The 17,353-nt window shown below is 35.5% G+C and overlaps 1 protein-coding gene across 5 annotated transcripts in view; it reads left to right on the top strand.

Moving 5' to 3' along the window:
• CAMKMT (calmodulin-lysine N-methyltransferase) overlaps positions 1-17,353 on the top strand; it is a 391,410-nt gene that overhangs the window by 5,315 nt on the left and 368,742 nt on the right. For all 5 annotated transcript variants that reach the window (XM_027624226.2, XM_027624227.2, XM_027624224.2 and 2 more), the window contains exons 2-3: positions 196-368; positions 9,380-9,444. In XM_027624226.2, coding sequence (XP_027480027.1) covers positions 196-368; positions 9,380-9,444 — 238 coding nt within the window. The remainder of the gene's footprint in view (positions 1-195; positions 369-9,379; positions 9,445-17,353) is intronic.

The raw sequence follows: 17,353 nt of genomic DNA, 5'->3' as shown, positions 1-17,353 counted from the left end.
AATAAATAAATAATAAAAAAATCTTAAAAAAAAATATGTTCTGTCCATCTTCTCTAGTTGTCTCCAGTAAGAGGTTGGTTTACATTATCTAATCTGCTATTATTGGGAATGAAATAATCTTACTTACTGCTTAAACTTTGAACATCTAACATGTGTTTATATAATATGAACACAATATTTGTTTTTATTTCAAAGGTTCTGAAGCAAAAGCACCTGGATGATTGCCTGCGACATGTATCTATAAGAAGATTTGAATCGTTTAATCTGTTTTCAGTAACAGAAGCCAAAAAAAGGGTAAATGAAGAGGAAGTTGGTGCATGGGTCCGATATACAAGTGTCTTCTATCCTGAGTACAGTATTTCTTTAAGGTAAACCATCACTCCGGTGACAATTTTTTTTTTTTAAGTATTTTTCTCTTGTAGAAGAAAAGCAGTCTAATAAGAATCTTATTATTCATTCTATTGAGTTTGGAGGTAATCTTGATCAGAACTTGGGTTTTGCAGCATTGTGTTAGGAAATCCTGCTGCTTTAACTGAGTTTTGTTGTATTCTCAGAACTAAAGAAAAAAGATTCTCAGGAATGTAGCAGCATTTGAGGACAAAGTGGCTTGCAAATCAAAAGGTTCTTTTAACCATTCTCTCATAGCATTTGACAAAAAACCCATTTCTTTTTGAGGAGGCAAGGAAGGCTGAAAGTGAACACAGAATTTTCCAAACTACTCTTCAAGTAGTAGTTATCTGAAAAATCAAGATTTGGTATTTTTCCCATTCATGTTTTGTCACTTTCAGAATAGAATCATAAGAATAGGAGGAGAAAATTCAGCTGAAAACACTGATACTGTGAGAAGCATACAGACTGTTCTGGCTTTAAAAATCATTTAAAAAGAGACAGGAGAGTTGCAAACTGAAGTAACAAGATACCATTTTTACTGAATTAATTTTCTCTCACAGTTATAGTCTAGCATGTTGCAATATTACTGTAGGTGTTTGATTTTATAAAATCTTCCTTTTTTGACAAGATTTCACAATTTGAAAGGGAGGGAGGAGCACATTTACAGTAACTGTAAGAAGTGCAAAAAACATTTTAAGTGGAATGTGACTGAATAAGGTTTAGGTGAGGTGAATAATTTTAAGAAAAAAAACTTTTCAAAAAGGATATCTATTTATAGTATATGTTTCGTGAACTATTTCAGTTTAAAATATCTAAGCTTTAAAAGATATAATAGCTTAAAGTTTGGGATCTGGATAAAAATTGACAAGGGTGAGCAGAGAAGAACAATTAGGATCTGGTTTCATAACTATTGAAAACTCCAAAAAGAAGATAAAAACCTAGGGATTTGTGAGCTTGCCTGGATATTCATTATGAGATTCTGATTCGAGTACCTCAACTGCCTCACATTCTGATGGAGATAGTCTAGTTCTTCCTTAGAAAAGGAGGAAAAATGCATTACATGCTTACTATGTGCCCCCTACAGAGCGAGGTGTCTTGATGTATGCTAATTCATGTAATCTTTACAGTAACTCTGTAAAGTAGAAATGAAGATGATTAAACAATTGGAAGATAGTATCTATAAGGAAATTAAAGAGAAGGAAGAACCGAGTGATCTAGTGGCAATCTTCAGGTGTAAAGTTCTAAAACACCCTCTACATCCACTGGTGACAAGATGCAGTAAGTGTAAAATGTGCCAAGAATAATTTCTTGACATCTTCGAGGTCCTGGTAAGGGTTAGCTCGAGAGAATGTGACATTTTCTGTTCTTTAGAGTTTTCAAACCAGGACGTGGTTCTTTGGCAGATGACCCTGATGTAGCAGGAACCCAGGCTCCAATGCAAACTGAGATGCCTTTCCAATGGCATGGTTCTTTGTGATATATCCATTTTTCAAAAAAATAAACGCAAGTCTGTTTGTATAAATATGGCATTGAACCCTCATTTATGGAGAGAAGACAGGTGACCAAGCTAAAACATTGGCCACAATGGCTACCAAGATTTATTCTCTCTCTCTCTCTCTTTTTTTAAAGATTTCATTTATTTATTTGACAGAAAGAGAGAGAGAGAGAGCACAAGCAGGGGGAGCGGCAGGCAGAGGGAGAGGGAGAAGCAGGCTCCACGAGGAGCAGGGAGCCTGATGCGGGGCTCGATCCCAGGACCCTGGGATCATGACCTGAACCGAAGGCAGTCGCTTAACCAACTGAGCCACCTAGGCGCCTCAGGATTTATTCTCTTTTTTCAAACTAGTTTGTTTCTCTCCACATTAGTAGTGCAAAAATAACAATAGCTTACATGTATTCTAGAGCTAAACACTATCTTAGAATAATTTTGAAAAGATCATAACCACATTAATAAAGGCTGACCACTGAGTGACTACTATATGACAAGCACTGTTGTGAATGGTTTACATGTATTAGTTTATTTAACCCACACAACTGTTTATGAGGTAAATACTGTTATTATCCTCATTTCACAGATGAGCAAAGTGAAACCCAGAGAGGTTAAATCACTCATCAAGGTCACCCGGCCAATGATTGTACCTCTATTCAAACCCCAGTGGTCTGGTTCCACAGCCTGTACTTTTTTTTTTTTAAAGATTTTATTTATTTATTTGACAGAGAGACACAGCGAAAGAGGGAACACAAGCAGGGGGAGTGGGAGAGGGAGAAGCAGGCTTCCCGCTGAGCAGGGAGCCCGATGTGGGACTCGATCCTAGGACCCTGGGATCATGACCCGAGCCGAAGGCAGATGCTTAACGACTGAGCCACCCAGGCACCCAGCCTGTACTTTTGAAAACTTTTATGTTGAAATAATTACAAAAGTTCAGGAAGTTGCAGAAATAGCACAAGGAGTTCACATACCCTTCACCTAGCTATCTCCATTGGTAACATTTTATATAATGACAGTCACTGTCTGCACTTTCAACTTCTGCACATGCTGTCTTTCCTGAGGCAATCATGTATCCACTTATTCATTTTAGAGATGAAGGGATTGAGGCCCAGATAAACTAATTTCCTCATTGATTATTCTGAGCATTCTATTTCTTACTCCATAATTCTGTTACTGCATAGGAAATCACTGAAATTACTGCAGTTGCTTAGGTAGGGGAGGATATCTGCCAAGAATAGTTCATTCCATTCCATTGCCAATTTTGTTCACGTTGATTTCTTTTACCATTTCCTCTTGTTTTCTGTTATCTGCCCAACATGGATCTCCATTCTTGTTCATTTAATATCATATCAACTCTTTTCTCAACCTGCTTCCATGACATTTCTTTAGCTACCTTTATCTTCTTCAGTATTGTTTGAATTGTGAGCATTCTAGTTTAAAAAAATTAGTTGCAGTAGCTAAAGGTAGTGGTTTAGAAGGTAGTTTTGGAATGGAGTACCATTATTTTCATCTACATTTTTTAAAGTTTGTTAAATCAGCACTATGGAATGATTGAAAAAAAAGTGGTGAATAGTTTTAAATAAATTTAAATCAACAAATATTTAATGGTACCTTCTATACAGGTTAACAAAAAGAAATGTAAGATATATTATCCTCAAGGGTTTTAAATATGTGAAAAGTTAAGTAATAAAAATATTAAATAAGAAGGAAGGGTAAGCATCCATTCTCAGAACTCTCATTAGGCATGCATAACTAATTTCCAAAGGCGTGGAAGACTTCATACAAATTAGGAGTTTAGAGGTGAGAGTGATTTTCGGAAGGCCTTGAGGAGTTTAAACTCGTTCTGGAAGTAGTTGGAACTTCTGAGGGAAAGGGAGAAGTCATTTCAGATGAGGGCAAAGGCACTAAAAAATATCCAGGGGAAGAAAGTGCAAGGCAGAATTATCAGTGGCTCTTAGACCATCACAGTCTCTAGGGGAACTGTGGTCAATACATGTTATGTGATGGCTCTGTTTCTGGATTCTCATAAAGGGCTGAGCATTTGAGAGGTTTTGATCCTCAGAGAGTATAAATATAAACCCCATTTTCACTTTCTTAGTTCTTATCATCTGACGTCACCTGCTCCAGTTCAACAGGGATGATGCATGTAGTGATTAATAATTGTTATCAATATTTGTTGTATCCTTAAAATTTCCCTGTGTATTAATTTCTGTCTCTTTAAAGTTTTATTAGGCTTGAAATGAGTATCCTAAGAGGATAAATAACTAGATATTTGTGAATTCAAAGTACATAGTTGTATTTTGTTTGTATTATTGAAAGGTATATAAGCAGTGGCCTAAATTAAAACTTATTTTTTGTCAGCCTTGTATGATGATATTTAAAATGAAGGAATAGCAGGGAGAAGTAGGCAAGTGGGAATAGAAAAATAAAATGAAGGAACAGAGAATTTCCCTTAGTGGCTTTTTATCAGAGGCAAAAGTTTGGACAAGGTAAAAGTTAGACAAAATCCCCAAGATGTGTTGTCTTTTCTGTGTATCTGAGGATAGTTGACTCTTTGTTCCTAAGTGAAGTACTGAAAGTTAGGAAATTAAAATCCAGGGTATGACTGCTACTTTATTCCTTGGCAAAGTCTTTCTGTCTTTCTGGTACTTTATTTTTATTTCTTAGAACCTTATAGGAAGAGGTTCTTATAATTAGATAGACGTTTGTATAGAGAACATCCAGGAGATTTTTTGTTTTAAAGATTTTATTTATTTATTTTGACAGAGAGAGACACAGAGAGAGAGGGAACAAAAGCAGGGGGAGTGGGAGAGGGAGAAGCAGGCTTCCCGTCGAGCAGGGAGCCCGATGCAGGGCTCCATCCCAGGACCCTGGGATCATGACCTGAGCTGAAGGCAGACACTTAATGACTGAGCCACCCAGGCGCCTCCATCCAGGAGATGTTTAAAGCTACCCCCCATCCTGCTGTTGTATAATCTGCAATTTGTTATAATATTTTGTTATAAACAGTGTTTATTGCATCAGTGCTAGAAATTGTTTTCCACTCTCCAGATTTCAACTCAATTTCAGTGCAGTAAGACTTTACATATTCTGGAAGCTTTAAATACTTGCATTATATTTGGAACATAGAAGTTCCCAAGTTAATCACTGATAAATGTGTGTATGTCACAGGTGTAGAAAAAGCTGAGAGGGCTGAACTCTCCTCCTTTTCTTTCAATAAGACTACTGTTGCCATGGTAATTGCTGGATTAGAAGCCTAGAGCTTTTAAGTTTTGGCTTGTCCTGGGAGCTTATAATGGGCAAGACATCAGGAATGACTTTGTCTTTGACTGTGGTGCATCTTTTTAGTACAACAGATGCACTGCAGTCAGGTCACATATTGCTTCTCTAGGGAAAGGAAAACATAAAAGCTTCATCCCACTGAATTTAGTATGTACTCTGAGTGCTCATGAAATAACTAGTGATGGGAATGGTATGCTTATGAAATTAGATGTATGGAAGATTATCATTACATATGTGGTATATCATAGGTGCCCATTTAAAGTTTGACAAGGCTGGCATCTGAGACAAATATGAATACTGAATTTATATTTAAAAAGTATAGTTTTAGGGGTGTCTGGGTGGCTCAGTCGGTTAAGCGTCTGACTCTTGATCTCAGATCAGGGTCTTGATCTCAGGTAAATCTCATGACTCAAGCTCCGCATGGAGCCTACTTTAAAAACAAAGTATAGTATTAATGTTAGTAGTGATACTAACAGCAGAGGTGAGTATTAAAACAGCTTTTGTTCTCTTGCATTTTATTTTATATTTTAGAAGGAACTTTGTAGAACCTTTCAAATATGATCCAGTGTATGCAGAAAATTAAAAGACTAATCCATTGAATCATGTTTTCGTAGAACTTAAATCATAGATATGGGCTAATATAACTTAGTTTTTTAGCTTGTTTTAAACTCCAATCACGATTGGTTATGTAGTTTGCTTACATATATATGATGCATGTAACTGTCTTACTCTATCTTATTAGCTTCAGATGTACATCATAATGATTCAGCATTTTTATACATTATGAAATGATCCCCATGATAAGTCTAGTTACCGTCTATCACCATCCAAAGTTATTATATTATTAACTATATTCCCTGTGCAGTACATTACATCCCCATGAATTATTTATGTTTTATAAAAAGTTTTTTTTGTTTTGTTTTGTTTTTAAAGATTTTATTTATTTATTTGACAGAGACACAGCGAGAGAGGGAACACAAGCAGGGGGAGTGGGAGAGGGAGAAGCAGGCTTCCCGCGGAGCGGAGAGCCCGATGCGTGGCTCGATCCCAGGACCCTGAGATCATGACCTGAGCCGAAGGCAGACGCTTAACTGACTGAGCCACCCAGGCGCCCCAGTTTGTTTTTTTCTTAAAGATTTTATTTATTTATTTATTTATTTTTGAGAGAGAGTAGAGTGTGCGAGTGGGGGGAGGGGCAGAGGGAGAGGGAGAGAATCTGAAGCGGACTCCATGCTGAGCTCAAAGCCTGATGCAGGGCGCAATCTTACGACCCTGAGATCATGACCTGAACCTAAATCAAGAGTCATATGCTCAACTGACTCAGCCACCCAGGTGCCCCAATTATGAGAAGTGTTGTACCTCTTAGGCCCTTCACCTGGTTCACCCTCCTCCCCACCATAAACAACAGTTTGTTCCTGCATCTATGAGTCTGTTTTTGTTTATTCAGTTTTGATTTGCAGTCCCCTGATGACTAATGATGTCCATCCTTTCATGTGCTTTCACTTGTATGTGAAATCATATGGTTGTCTTTCTCTGTCTGATTTACTTCACTCTTTAGCCATTTATTTTTGAAAGACCTCCAAAGCATGTTGCATCTAGAATCAAGTTTTTCAAACCTTTTCCTTCTGAAAACCTCTCTTCTTTCTTCTTCTTCTAAAGCCTTTTAGGGCCCATTTTACTCTCTGGCTTTTCCTTTCTTTTTTTGGGGGGGGGACCAGTTTTCTTTTTAATCAAGATAAAATTCATATAACATTAAATTCACCATTCTAATTAACCGTTTTAAACTGAAATTCGATGGTTTTCAGTATACATTCATAATGTTGTGCAGTCATCACCACTAATTCTAGAGATTTTTTTTCACTCCATAAAGAAATCCCATGCCCATTTGTAGTGATTCTCCATCTTCCTCCTCCCCCCCAAACCCTGGCAACTACTAATGTACTTTCTGTCTATATGGATTTGCCTATTTTGGACATTCCATATAAATACAATCATATAATATGTGGACTTTTATGTCTGGCTTCTTTCACTTAGAGTAATGTTTTTGATTCATCTGGGTTATAGCATGTATCATTATTTCATTACTTTTTTATGGCTGAATAATATTGTGTCATGGATAATACCACATTTTGTTTATCCATTTATCAGTTGATGGACATTTGAGTTGTTTCCACTTCTTGGCTATTACGAATAATGCTACTATGAACATTCATATGTAAGTTTTTGTGTGACTGTGTAAGTTTTTAATTCTCTTAGGTATGTACCTAAGGGTGAAATTGTTGGGTTGTGTGGTAAATCTTTGTTTAACATTTTAAAGAATGGCCAAATTGTTTTCCACAATGGTTGCACTCTATTTTGCATTCCTACTGGGAGTATTTCAGGGTTCCAGTTTTTCTCCATGTTTGCCAGCACTTGTTATTTTTCCTTTATTATTATTTTTTATTTTAGCCATCCTCATGGGTATGAAGTGATATCTCACTGTGGTTTTGATTTGCAGTTCCCTGATGATTAATGATGTCCATTTTTTGCCCATTTTAATTGGGTCATCTTTTTGTTGTTGAATCATGAAAGCTCTTTATATATTCTGGATACTAGACCTAGTGATTTGCATGTATTTTCTTCTATTCTGTGGGTTGTCTTTTCACTTCAATGATAGTGTCCTTTGATGGACAAAAGTTTTAATTTTCATGACATTCAGCTTATCTAGTTTTTCTTTTTCTTTTTCTTTTTTTTTTTGTGCTTTTGATATCATATTTAGCCCTGGCTTATTTTTAACCTCTAGTTCCAAACTCTTGCTATCTTTAGACTTCAGACTTTTCCTCTAGTAGCTTTTTTCCCCCTCTTCACATAATTATCTGCCCCAGTGACTTGCTCCTTAGTCCTCCTTACTCCATAGGCCATTCTTGGGAAAAGCTCAAAAGTCCTCAGTTCTAGAGTAGCTTAAAGTGCTTGTGAAAAATAAGTTACAACAACTTTTGTTGTTAGTGTGAGTGGGGAGTGGGGGGAAGAGCATAGGGAGAGGGAGAGGGTCTTTTTTTTTTTAAATTAGCATATATAGTGTATTATTAGTTCCAGAGGTAGAGGTCAATGACTTATCATTTGCATATAACACCCAGTGCTCATTACATCACGTGCCCTCCTTAATACCCATCACCCAATTACCCCATCCCCCTACCCACCTCCCCTCCAGCAGCCCTCAGTTTGTTTCCTATAGTTAAGAGTCTCTTATGGTTTGTCTCCCTCTCTGATTTCATCTTATTTTATTTTTCCCTCCCTTCCCATATGATCCTCTGTTTTGTTTCTTAAATTCCACATATGAGTGAAATCATATGATAATTGTCTTTCTCTCATTGACTTACTTCACTTAGCATAATTGAGGGAGAGAATCTTAAGCAGACTCCACACTCAGCACAGAGCCCGACTTGGGGCTCAATTTCACGACCCTGAGATCATGACCAGAGCTGGAATCAAGAGTAGGATGCTTAACCGACTGAGATCCAGGCACCCCAACAGATTTTTTTTTTTTTTAATCACCACTGGAAAAGTATCTCAAACCCTATGACCTACTAACATTTGGGCCCATTTGTATATGAAGAATAGCATCTTTTGTAAGTATTAATAAAATATCAGTAATCAAATTAGGTATTTCAGGGGCAGGCTGTCAAGTGAATAGAGATTAGAATTAAAGGGAGTGGTATTAAAGTTAGTGGGGAAAAGATAAAAAACGATTTGCACTCCCTGACATTTAGAACCTTCTAATTGTGGATTGTGCAGACCTGAAGGTTGGTTAGTTCTTTTTGACTGAAGTTCTGAATTTGTTGGGCTGGTATAGAGGAAATCTATTTATTGTTGGGTGTGGTTCTGGAGGTTGATGACTTATTTTTCTTTTGAGATTCTCAAAAGTAAGGTTTTGTTTTGTTGTCTTTAATAATCTACCTCACCTTTATATAGCTAAAACAACAATAAAAATTATTTACTAGTACTTTAAAATGTACATTAATCATCAAGAATATCATTACATTAAATATTCTGAGAAATGTGTTCTGTTATTTCTTTTCCTTCTCCCTCTAGTGGGCAGAAAATATTTTGAAAATATAACAGGGAAGGGTTTATTTGTATTGGGTGGGTATATCACAATACACAGTCTCAGGTTTTAAAAAAATTTAATAAATCTTAATATTTCAGAATCATTAAAGAAAATGCTTTATTTCTTTCTAGGTGTAATAATGGATCTTTGAATGTTGAAGATGTTCTTACCAGCTTTGACAATACAGGCAATGTTTGTAAGTTATATGTTCCCTTTGAGGAACTATTTTTAGTGTTTTAAAAAGTGAATTTATAATTTGTGTTTTTTTCACTGATTTTTATTATAGTGATGTGTGTGCGTATGTGTGTGTATAATATAAACTCTTACTGTTTTTAGCTGTGAGATAAGCTTCATATAAGATGGACCTACAAAGTGGGTTAAGGCTATTTTTACACTTTGCAGTTGTGTGAGTGTGTGTGTGTGGGTGCATGTGTGTGTGTGTGTGTGTGTGTGACAGAATGTAGGTCAGAAGGAACACTGGACTCTCCAGTACTATCTCTTTTGTTTCTTGTTTCCATTTTGACCTTCTCAGTTAATCCAGCAGATCGACTGTCTCTTTTTTCTTTGCTGTGTTTTAGGTACTTTCTTTTCCACTTCCTGCTTCTTCTCTTTTTTCACTTTGGAATAAAACCAGAACGTGTGTTTTCCTTGCTGTTAATACAATGCCGGACGGTTTTTGTTTTATGCAGCATTATACTATAGAACACGTTGTCTTTTCATCTAAGCTTCTGATTGTCGTGTTAGATTTCTCCATTGAGAGAATCATTTAAATAATTATCATGCCACAGGATGAAAGAAATCAGCCAAGAATATCTTTATATCACTGTGTTAAGCAATATACGATGATCAGAGCTGTGTATTTCTTCATGTGTGTTACTTAGGATATTTTTCTTAACATAGTGAATTATCAGTTTAATATGGCCCTTTTATTTTTATTTTCTTTTTTTAATATGACCTTTTTAAATGTAAAAATTGTACTCAAATACTTTTTTTCTCAAAGGAAATTTCATAACTGTATTCTCTGAACTAAAATAACATACTTTGCTAACAGTACTACTTTATCAGATGCCCTCTCATTTTAGATCTGCATAGAATAATGTTCAGCGATACTCAGGCAGTAATTTTGTTTTTATGTCCATATATGGCAAGCTTTTGATAATATATAAAAATAATTATATATTTTGTCACTAAGGAATCTATAAGTATCCCCAAATTACCCAAAAATATTTAAATAATATGGGTTTCTTTTTCATAGATAGTTACAAGTGTACCTTTTAGTTTCTACATGTTGGCACTTGCTGAATTCTTTCCCACTTAGGCATATCTCATTTTATTGGGGATTAGGGCTAGTGGTGGTTGAGGAGACATTCTCCTTTAGTTCTGGGGTAAGGTGAAATAACATTAAGTCAGGCTTATGCATGTATAGTTTAGGAACATGATACCAGAATGTTAAATGTGGAATTTTTGATTCAGTGATGGAAAAATCAAGCATTGTTTCCAGTGGCTCAGTATGAAATAGGGCCACTAGCTGGCAGCATTATGTAAAAATAAAAATACATTCCTAAAGGTCTATGCTATTATTTTATACATGAATAACTATCTTGTCCTTCTCTGACATTTTTCTCATCAACTTGTTCCACACTACCTTCATCCACCCCCAGTTGTTGTATTGACAAATGGAGAAATTGCATGCAAAAGATATTTTTTCACTGATGTTGTATTGTTTGGTGGGAAGGTTTGAGTCTTTGGAATGAGACTCATCTACATTTGAATCTTGGCTCTGAAATTCATCTTGAGCAATTTATATTATGTCAGTTTATATCAATTTATATTATTTCTTAGAACTGGATAGACTATATAGAAAGTATATAGCATATACTACATTCCTCATAGTTGACACTCAGTAAATGGAAGCTATTTATTAATTATTACTGGTGATGAGTGCCTCTAAAATGTCTTCCATCTTTTTCTAATAATGAAGATAATATTATTAAGTTTGTTCTCATGTTTTAAAATAAGCTATTTTGATTGAACTTTTTCCTGATACAAAGCAGGAAAAAATAGATAAGATTACCAAAATAATAATTTATTCAAATGTCTTGTTACAAATGTTGCATTAAGAACCTGAATATATTGCCAAATGATAGAAGTGGTGACAAAAAAAGACTTATTAAAACATGTTGTTTGGTGTAACTTTTATATTATCCTCTTATTTAAAAAAAAATCTGTACTTATATTTTACTTAATGATAAATTGGTAAAATCCTGTTACAATAGCGCAAATATTGATTATAACTTTTATATATCTTTGCCAAGGCTTAAAGTGATCAGTGATAGAAAAAGTGATTTATTGCTTGACGCCTCAAATGTTTGATTTTATACTAATAGTGGTATTAGGTTGAGTTTGTGAGTAGAAATCCCAGCAGAGGGCGCTACAATCATAATTCTGTTTTACAGTCCAATATAATCGGAATAAATAACTTGAAAAATAACGGTAAGTTTTCATCATGTAAACATATGAAGATGTGTGCTTAAAAATTTCCATTTGATTTATTTCTCATATATTTAATATATTCAGCAATTCATCAATACAAAAAATAGATTTTCCTGAGTTATTTTTGAGTTAATTTTTTTGCCTTGTTTTAAATATAAGTTTAATTTTTATACTTCTGGCTTTATATAAAGGGATACTTTTGGTCTTGTTAATCTTGATAGCAAGAGTTCTGTATAAGAATGCCTATTCCAGGGGCGCCTGGGTGGCTCAGTCTGTTAAGCATCTGCCCTTCGGTTCGGGTCATGATCTCAGGGTCCTGGGATCGAGCCCTGTGTTGGTTGGGCTCTCTGATCAGTGGGGAGTGTGCTTCTCCCTCTGCCCCTCCCCCTGCTTGTGCTCTCTCTCTGTCAAATAGATAAATAAAAACTTTTTTTTAAAGATTTTATTTATTTATTTGAGAGAGAGAATGAGAGAGAGAGAGAACATGAGAGGGGGGAGGGTCAGAGGGAGAAGCAGACTCCCCGCTGAGCAGGGAGCCCAATGTGGGGCTCGATCCCAGGACCCTGAGATCATGACCTGAGCCGAAGGCAGATGCTTAACCATCTGAGCCACCCAGGCGCCCCGATATTCTTCTTTTTTTAAAGATTTTATTTATGTAGGGCGCCTGGGTGGCTCCGTTGGTTAAGCGACTGCCTTTGGCTCAGGTCATGATCCTGGAGTCCTGGGATCGAGTCCCACATCGGGCTCCCTGCCAAGCAGGGAGCCTGCTTCTCCCTCTCCCTCTACTGTCTCCCCTGCTTGTGCTCTCTCGCTCTCTCTGTCAAATAAATAAATAAAATCTTAAAAAAAAAAAAGAATATCTATTCTAAATCACCACCGTGGTAGTACACTGAGGGTACACTGAAAGATATTTAAATGAGGAAAAATTTCTAATACTATGAGAGAACCAATAGATGGAATTATTCATTTGTTTCAAGATAGTTTCCAGGTTAATAAAACTTCCTGATACTAGAAAAAAAATAATGAAAATATTGTATAGTTATAAAAACCTGATATGTGTATATGTACAAAATACATATGTGTGTGTGTGTATATATACATGTATATACACAAAATATATTCATGGTTTAATAGAACCATTAATCTCAATTTTAAGTTAATTGTTAAAACCAAGTAATGATTTTATTCATTGTAAATTTTCAAAGATGAAAGGTTCAGTTTTACTTCCTGAATTTGTTCTCTAACCAAAAAGATACAAAAAAATCTTTAATTTTGGATAATAAATGAAACTTCTAGATAGTTTCTTATTTCCTGATATATTAGAAAATATTTTTTATATTTACCTTTATTATTTAGAAGCATTTTGTGTTTTTAAATATATGACCTGTAAAGTGTTTTATATTTTTGAGCTATCCTTTCAGAGTTTGAATTTCTTCGAATGTTGTAAGAAGAAATTAAAAATGAATCTCAGAAAAAAAAAAAATGAATCTCAGACAATCATTTTGGCATAATGATTTACTGCTCTATAGAATATATTTGCTATTGTGGGAAACACATTATTTTGAAAGCCAGGCTCCCTTTTTGCTTACCTCTATTTAGGAATAGGTATGCATATTTCATTTTTTAGATTCTACTACTTCAGAACCTGCTTCCTTTTCAAATATCAAAGCTGTTCTCTGGAGAGGTTATGTCTGCTGTTGATTCATCATGCCTGGAAAGAGATACCATCTTGCTACCTAGGGAGAAGTATAGGATGGCATCCTTCACCTCAGATGAAGTGCTGGCTGCTTCTGTGTTTCACATAACAGGTCACTCGAATACTCTGGGTAACAGGGGAGTACTCTGCAAGCACCAGAGTAGATCGCTTACTTCTGCTTTCCCTGTGAGCACAGTCTCCTTTCCAGCAAGTCCCTAACCTCTAATCAAAGAAGCCCCACTATGCTGTGTCTCTTCCAAACCCACTTTCTCTTTCTCCAAAGTCATCTCTTTCCTCTAATGAAATGAATTTTTTAAAAATGTGATTCTCTCCAAGGCTTAGTTGATTCAAGTTTGGTTGTTATAGTATATAATATAACTATTTGGTATTTGTAAAATCTCATTAGTGTTGGGGTTATAATAGCTTCATTTGGACTTTTTTTTTTAGCATATCATCTTTCATTTGACAGCTTGAGCAGATGAGGTAATACTTATACAATTTATTGTGCACAGTATATGCAATATAATATGTATAAGCCTTTAAAGGATAGGAAGTCAGTAATAATATATCACTGCAATAACCTAGTGTGTGAATCAGGATCCCTGGTGAACACTGCAGCTTAAATTTGGGGAATGTATTGGTAAGACCCCTTCTGCCATTCTTTGAAAAACATTTTTTTCTTCTGGCTGGGCTAAATGACATGGGGTTGGTATCTCAGTCTCCTGGAGAAATTTGTGGACCCTCTGCCTTGTATACTCTCACATGTGACAATGGTAATTCTTTACCCCCCCCAATGAATCCCAGGACTGACCTGGACTTTTAATGCACACAGGTACAGTCTCCTGCTTCTAGATCCTTCCTAGTGTCTGATAGCAGGACCTGTTTTGTGATGTATCCAAAACGGATCTCTTTCAGTTTAGTAATAACTAAGGATCTTATGCATTTTAACTGCATTTGGGAAACTAAGAGAAGGTAACCATCTCTCAGGAAATATAGTCCGAATTTTTAGTTTTTGTTTCATTGTTATTGTGTTACATAGTTAGGCCTGTAATATCAGTGGAATATCAAAAGCTTCAGGTATATCAGCTTAGATTTAAAAATATTTTCCTCATTCAAATAAAAGTGTGTGTGTGCATGCACGTGCATGTATGTGCATGTATGTGTATAGGTGTATAATACATATATGCCTATCCAAGTGTATGTAGATATACATGTATGTATATAAAATATATACGTGGTATAATCAAAGTACCTCTTTGATTAAAAAGTGAGAAATTTGGGCTTTTATAGATAATTGCTCTCTTTTTAACTTAGTGGGTTCATGGAAGGATCATGGAATATGAAGTTCAGGTTTTAGTTCTGCCATTTACTAGCTGTCTAGGCAAGTCTTTGAACAAATCTTAACTCCTTATTATGATTGAATAAAAAACAATAACTTATAGTGTGGTAAACATAATGTTAGGTAATGTGAGAGCTCTGTGTAAATTATATGTGTATTAGTATTAATATCATCTGTCTCATTTGTTATTCTTGAACCTTTTCAATATATTTGATATTGGAAAATAGCACAAGGGGTGCCTGAGTGGCTCAGTTGTTGAGCGTCTGCCTTCGGCTCAGATCATGGTCCCAGGGTCCTGGGATCGAGCCCCACGTCGGTCTCTCTGCTTGGCGGGAAGCCTGCTTCTCCCTCTCCCACTCCCCCTGCTTGTGTTCCCTCTCTTGCTGTGTCTCTGTCAAATAAATAAAATCCTAAAAAAAAAAAAAGGAAAATAGCACAAGATAGGAAATATTTTTAGTGTGTGCCGTCCTTAATATTTTTACATTATTCTGTTATGTGAAAACATGGTGTAAAGCCACGTAATTAAAACAGTGAGTGTCAATGCAGAAATACACATATAAAGCAATGTTTTAGAATAGAGGGTTTGGAAAGATAAATATATGTGATTTATCATATGTTGAAGATGGAATTTCAGTAGGAGAGGAAAGGATGGATTCTTCAACAAATAGTGTCTGGAACCATTTATTAGAAATTTAGAAAAAATAACAAAGCTGAATCTCTCCTTTATGTTATGTAGCAATATAAATTTAAGTTGGATTAATATTTAAGTAAAAATCCTCACTCCTAGATATTTCAGATAAATAATTTTATAATATTAAAATAAGGAAGGCCCTTCTACGTGTGGCCCAAACCCCATGAATTTAAAGGTGAATATATTAACTAAATAAAGATTTATAAAGCATCAAAAAAGTTGAAAGACAAATGACAAACTGGTTATTATTTGTGACATACATGCAGACAAAGATGTATTTTCTTTATTGAATAAAGAGCTCCCACAAAGCAATAGCAAAAACAGATTGCAGATCTATAAGAAAAAGACAAAACTTAGCCAGAAGTTAGGACAAGTTATTTCACAAAAGAAATACCAATGCTCTACAAACAACACATCAAATGATTATTTTACTAGGAATGAAGTAATGAAATGCAATTAAAACACTGAGATATCATTTTCGTTCATCAAAAAGGCAAAATGAGAGAAGATAGGCAATAATCAGTGAATTACAGGGAAATGGGTCTTTTCAACTACTGTTGGTTGGAGGGTAAGTTATTCTACTTTTAGAGGTGATCTGGTGATATTTTTCATAATTTTAAGTATCCATATAATTTTGATTAATAATTTTCTAAAAACTAATGAAACCATTATAGGAAGATGGAATATAGAAGAATTCATTGTAGCACAAAGAACAACTGGTAAAAGCATCAATCTTAAATTTTAGTTGACGGGTGGATTATGGATAATCCATGGAAATGGAGTATTATATAGCTGTTCAAGATCTCTAAATCATATTGGGTTAAAAAATCACTTTGGGAATATGATCTTATTTCTGTAAAATACATAGATATCCATTAAGTACGTGTGTACATAGGTCATGCATAGAACTATATCTTAATGTTCATCATGTTTTCTTGGGGTATTGGGGTTATGAATGATTATTACTTTCTCCTTTATACTTTCCAGTATCATTTGATTTTTTTATGGCACGTACTGGTTTTATAACTGGAATAAGCAATGTTCTTTTCATTTGGAAATAAAAAGTAGGTACTCTTTAACTTCCAAATTGAGTATTAATTTTTTTGAGTGAAAGCTGTGATAAAATATCAAATAGCTAGGACAGTTCTGTGGAAAAAAGGGAGCAATTCATTTTACCAGTGAAAAATATAAAATATTTTGTTTTAAAATAGCACATTTCTCCATGGAGCTCAGACCATGTTAGATGTCAACGTATTACTCTCCCAATACTCTTATGAGATAAGAAATCAGAGATCAAATCATTCTAGCCTCATATTATGTCGGGGGGGGAGTACAAAGAGGCTTAAAATGTCAGTCAGTGGCAGAATATTGGGCTTGGGCATAGATAATTTACAAGTTTTGTTAAAAAATAAATTTTAGGTTTCAGTGCATTATACAGTTTTTACATGTGGTTGATGGTCAGTGGCCCTGAGACTGTCGTAGGCCCCAGTGTCAGTGGGGAGCTGGTGGTATGCATCACTGGCACTGGATTTGGCACTTTGCCTTTTTTTTTTTTAAGATTTTATTTATTTGGGGCGCCTGGGTGGCTCAGTCGTTAAGTGTCTGCCTTCGGCTCAGGTCATGATCCTAGTGTCCTGAGATAGAGCCCTGCATCGGGCTCTCTGCTCAGCGGGAAGCCTGCTTCTCCCTCTCCCACTCCCCCTGCTTGTGATCCCCCTCTCGCTGTGTCTCTCTCTGTCAAATAAATAAATAAAATCTTTAAAAGAAAAGATTTTATTTATTTATTAGAGAGAGAGCATGAGAGAAAGAGAGAGAGAGAACGAGAGCACAAGCAGGGGGGAGGGGGAGGAGGGGGAGAAGCAGACTCCCTGTTGAGCAGGGACCCT

This window comes from Zalophus californianus, chromosome 8 (assembly GCF_009762305.2).
Source record: "Zalophus californianus isolate mZalCal1 chromosome 8, mZalCal1.pri.v2, whole genome shotgun sequence".
In the NCBI taxonomy this organism is placed as follows: domain Eukaryota; kingdom Metazoa; phylum Chordata; class Mammalia; order Carnivora; family Otariidae; genus Zalophus; species Zalophus californianus.
Note: the sequence above shows the minus strand (reverse complement) of the source record. Positions and strands in the feature narration are given on the sequence as shown.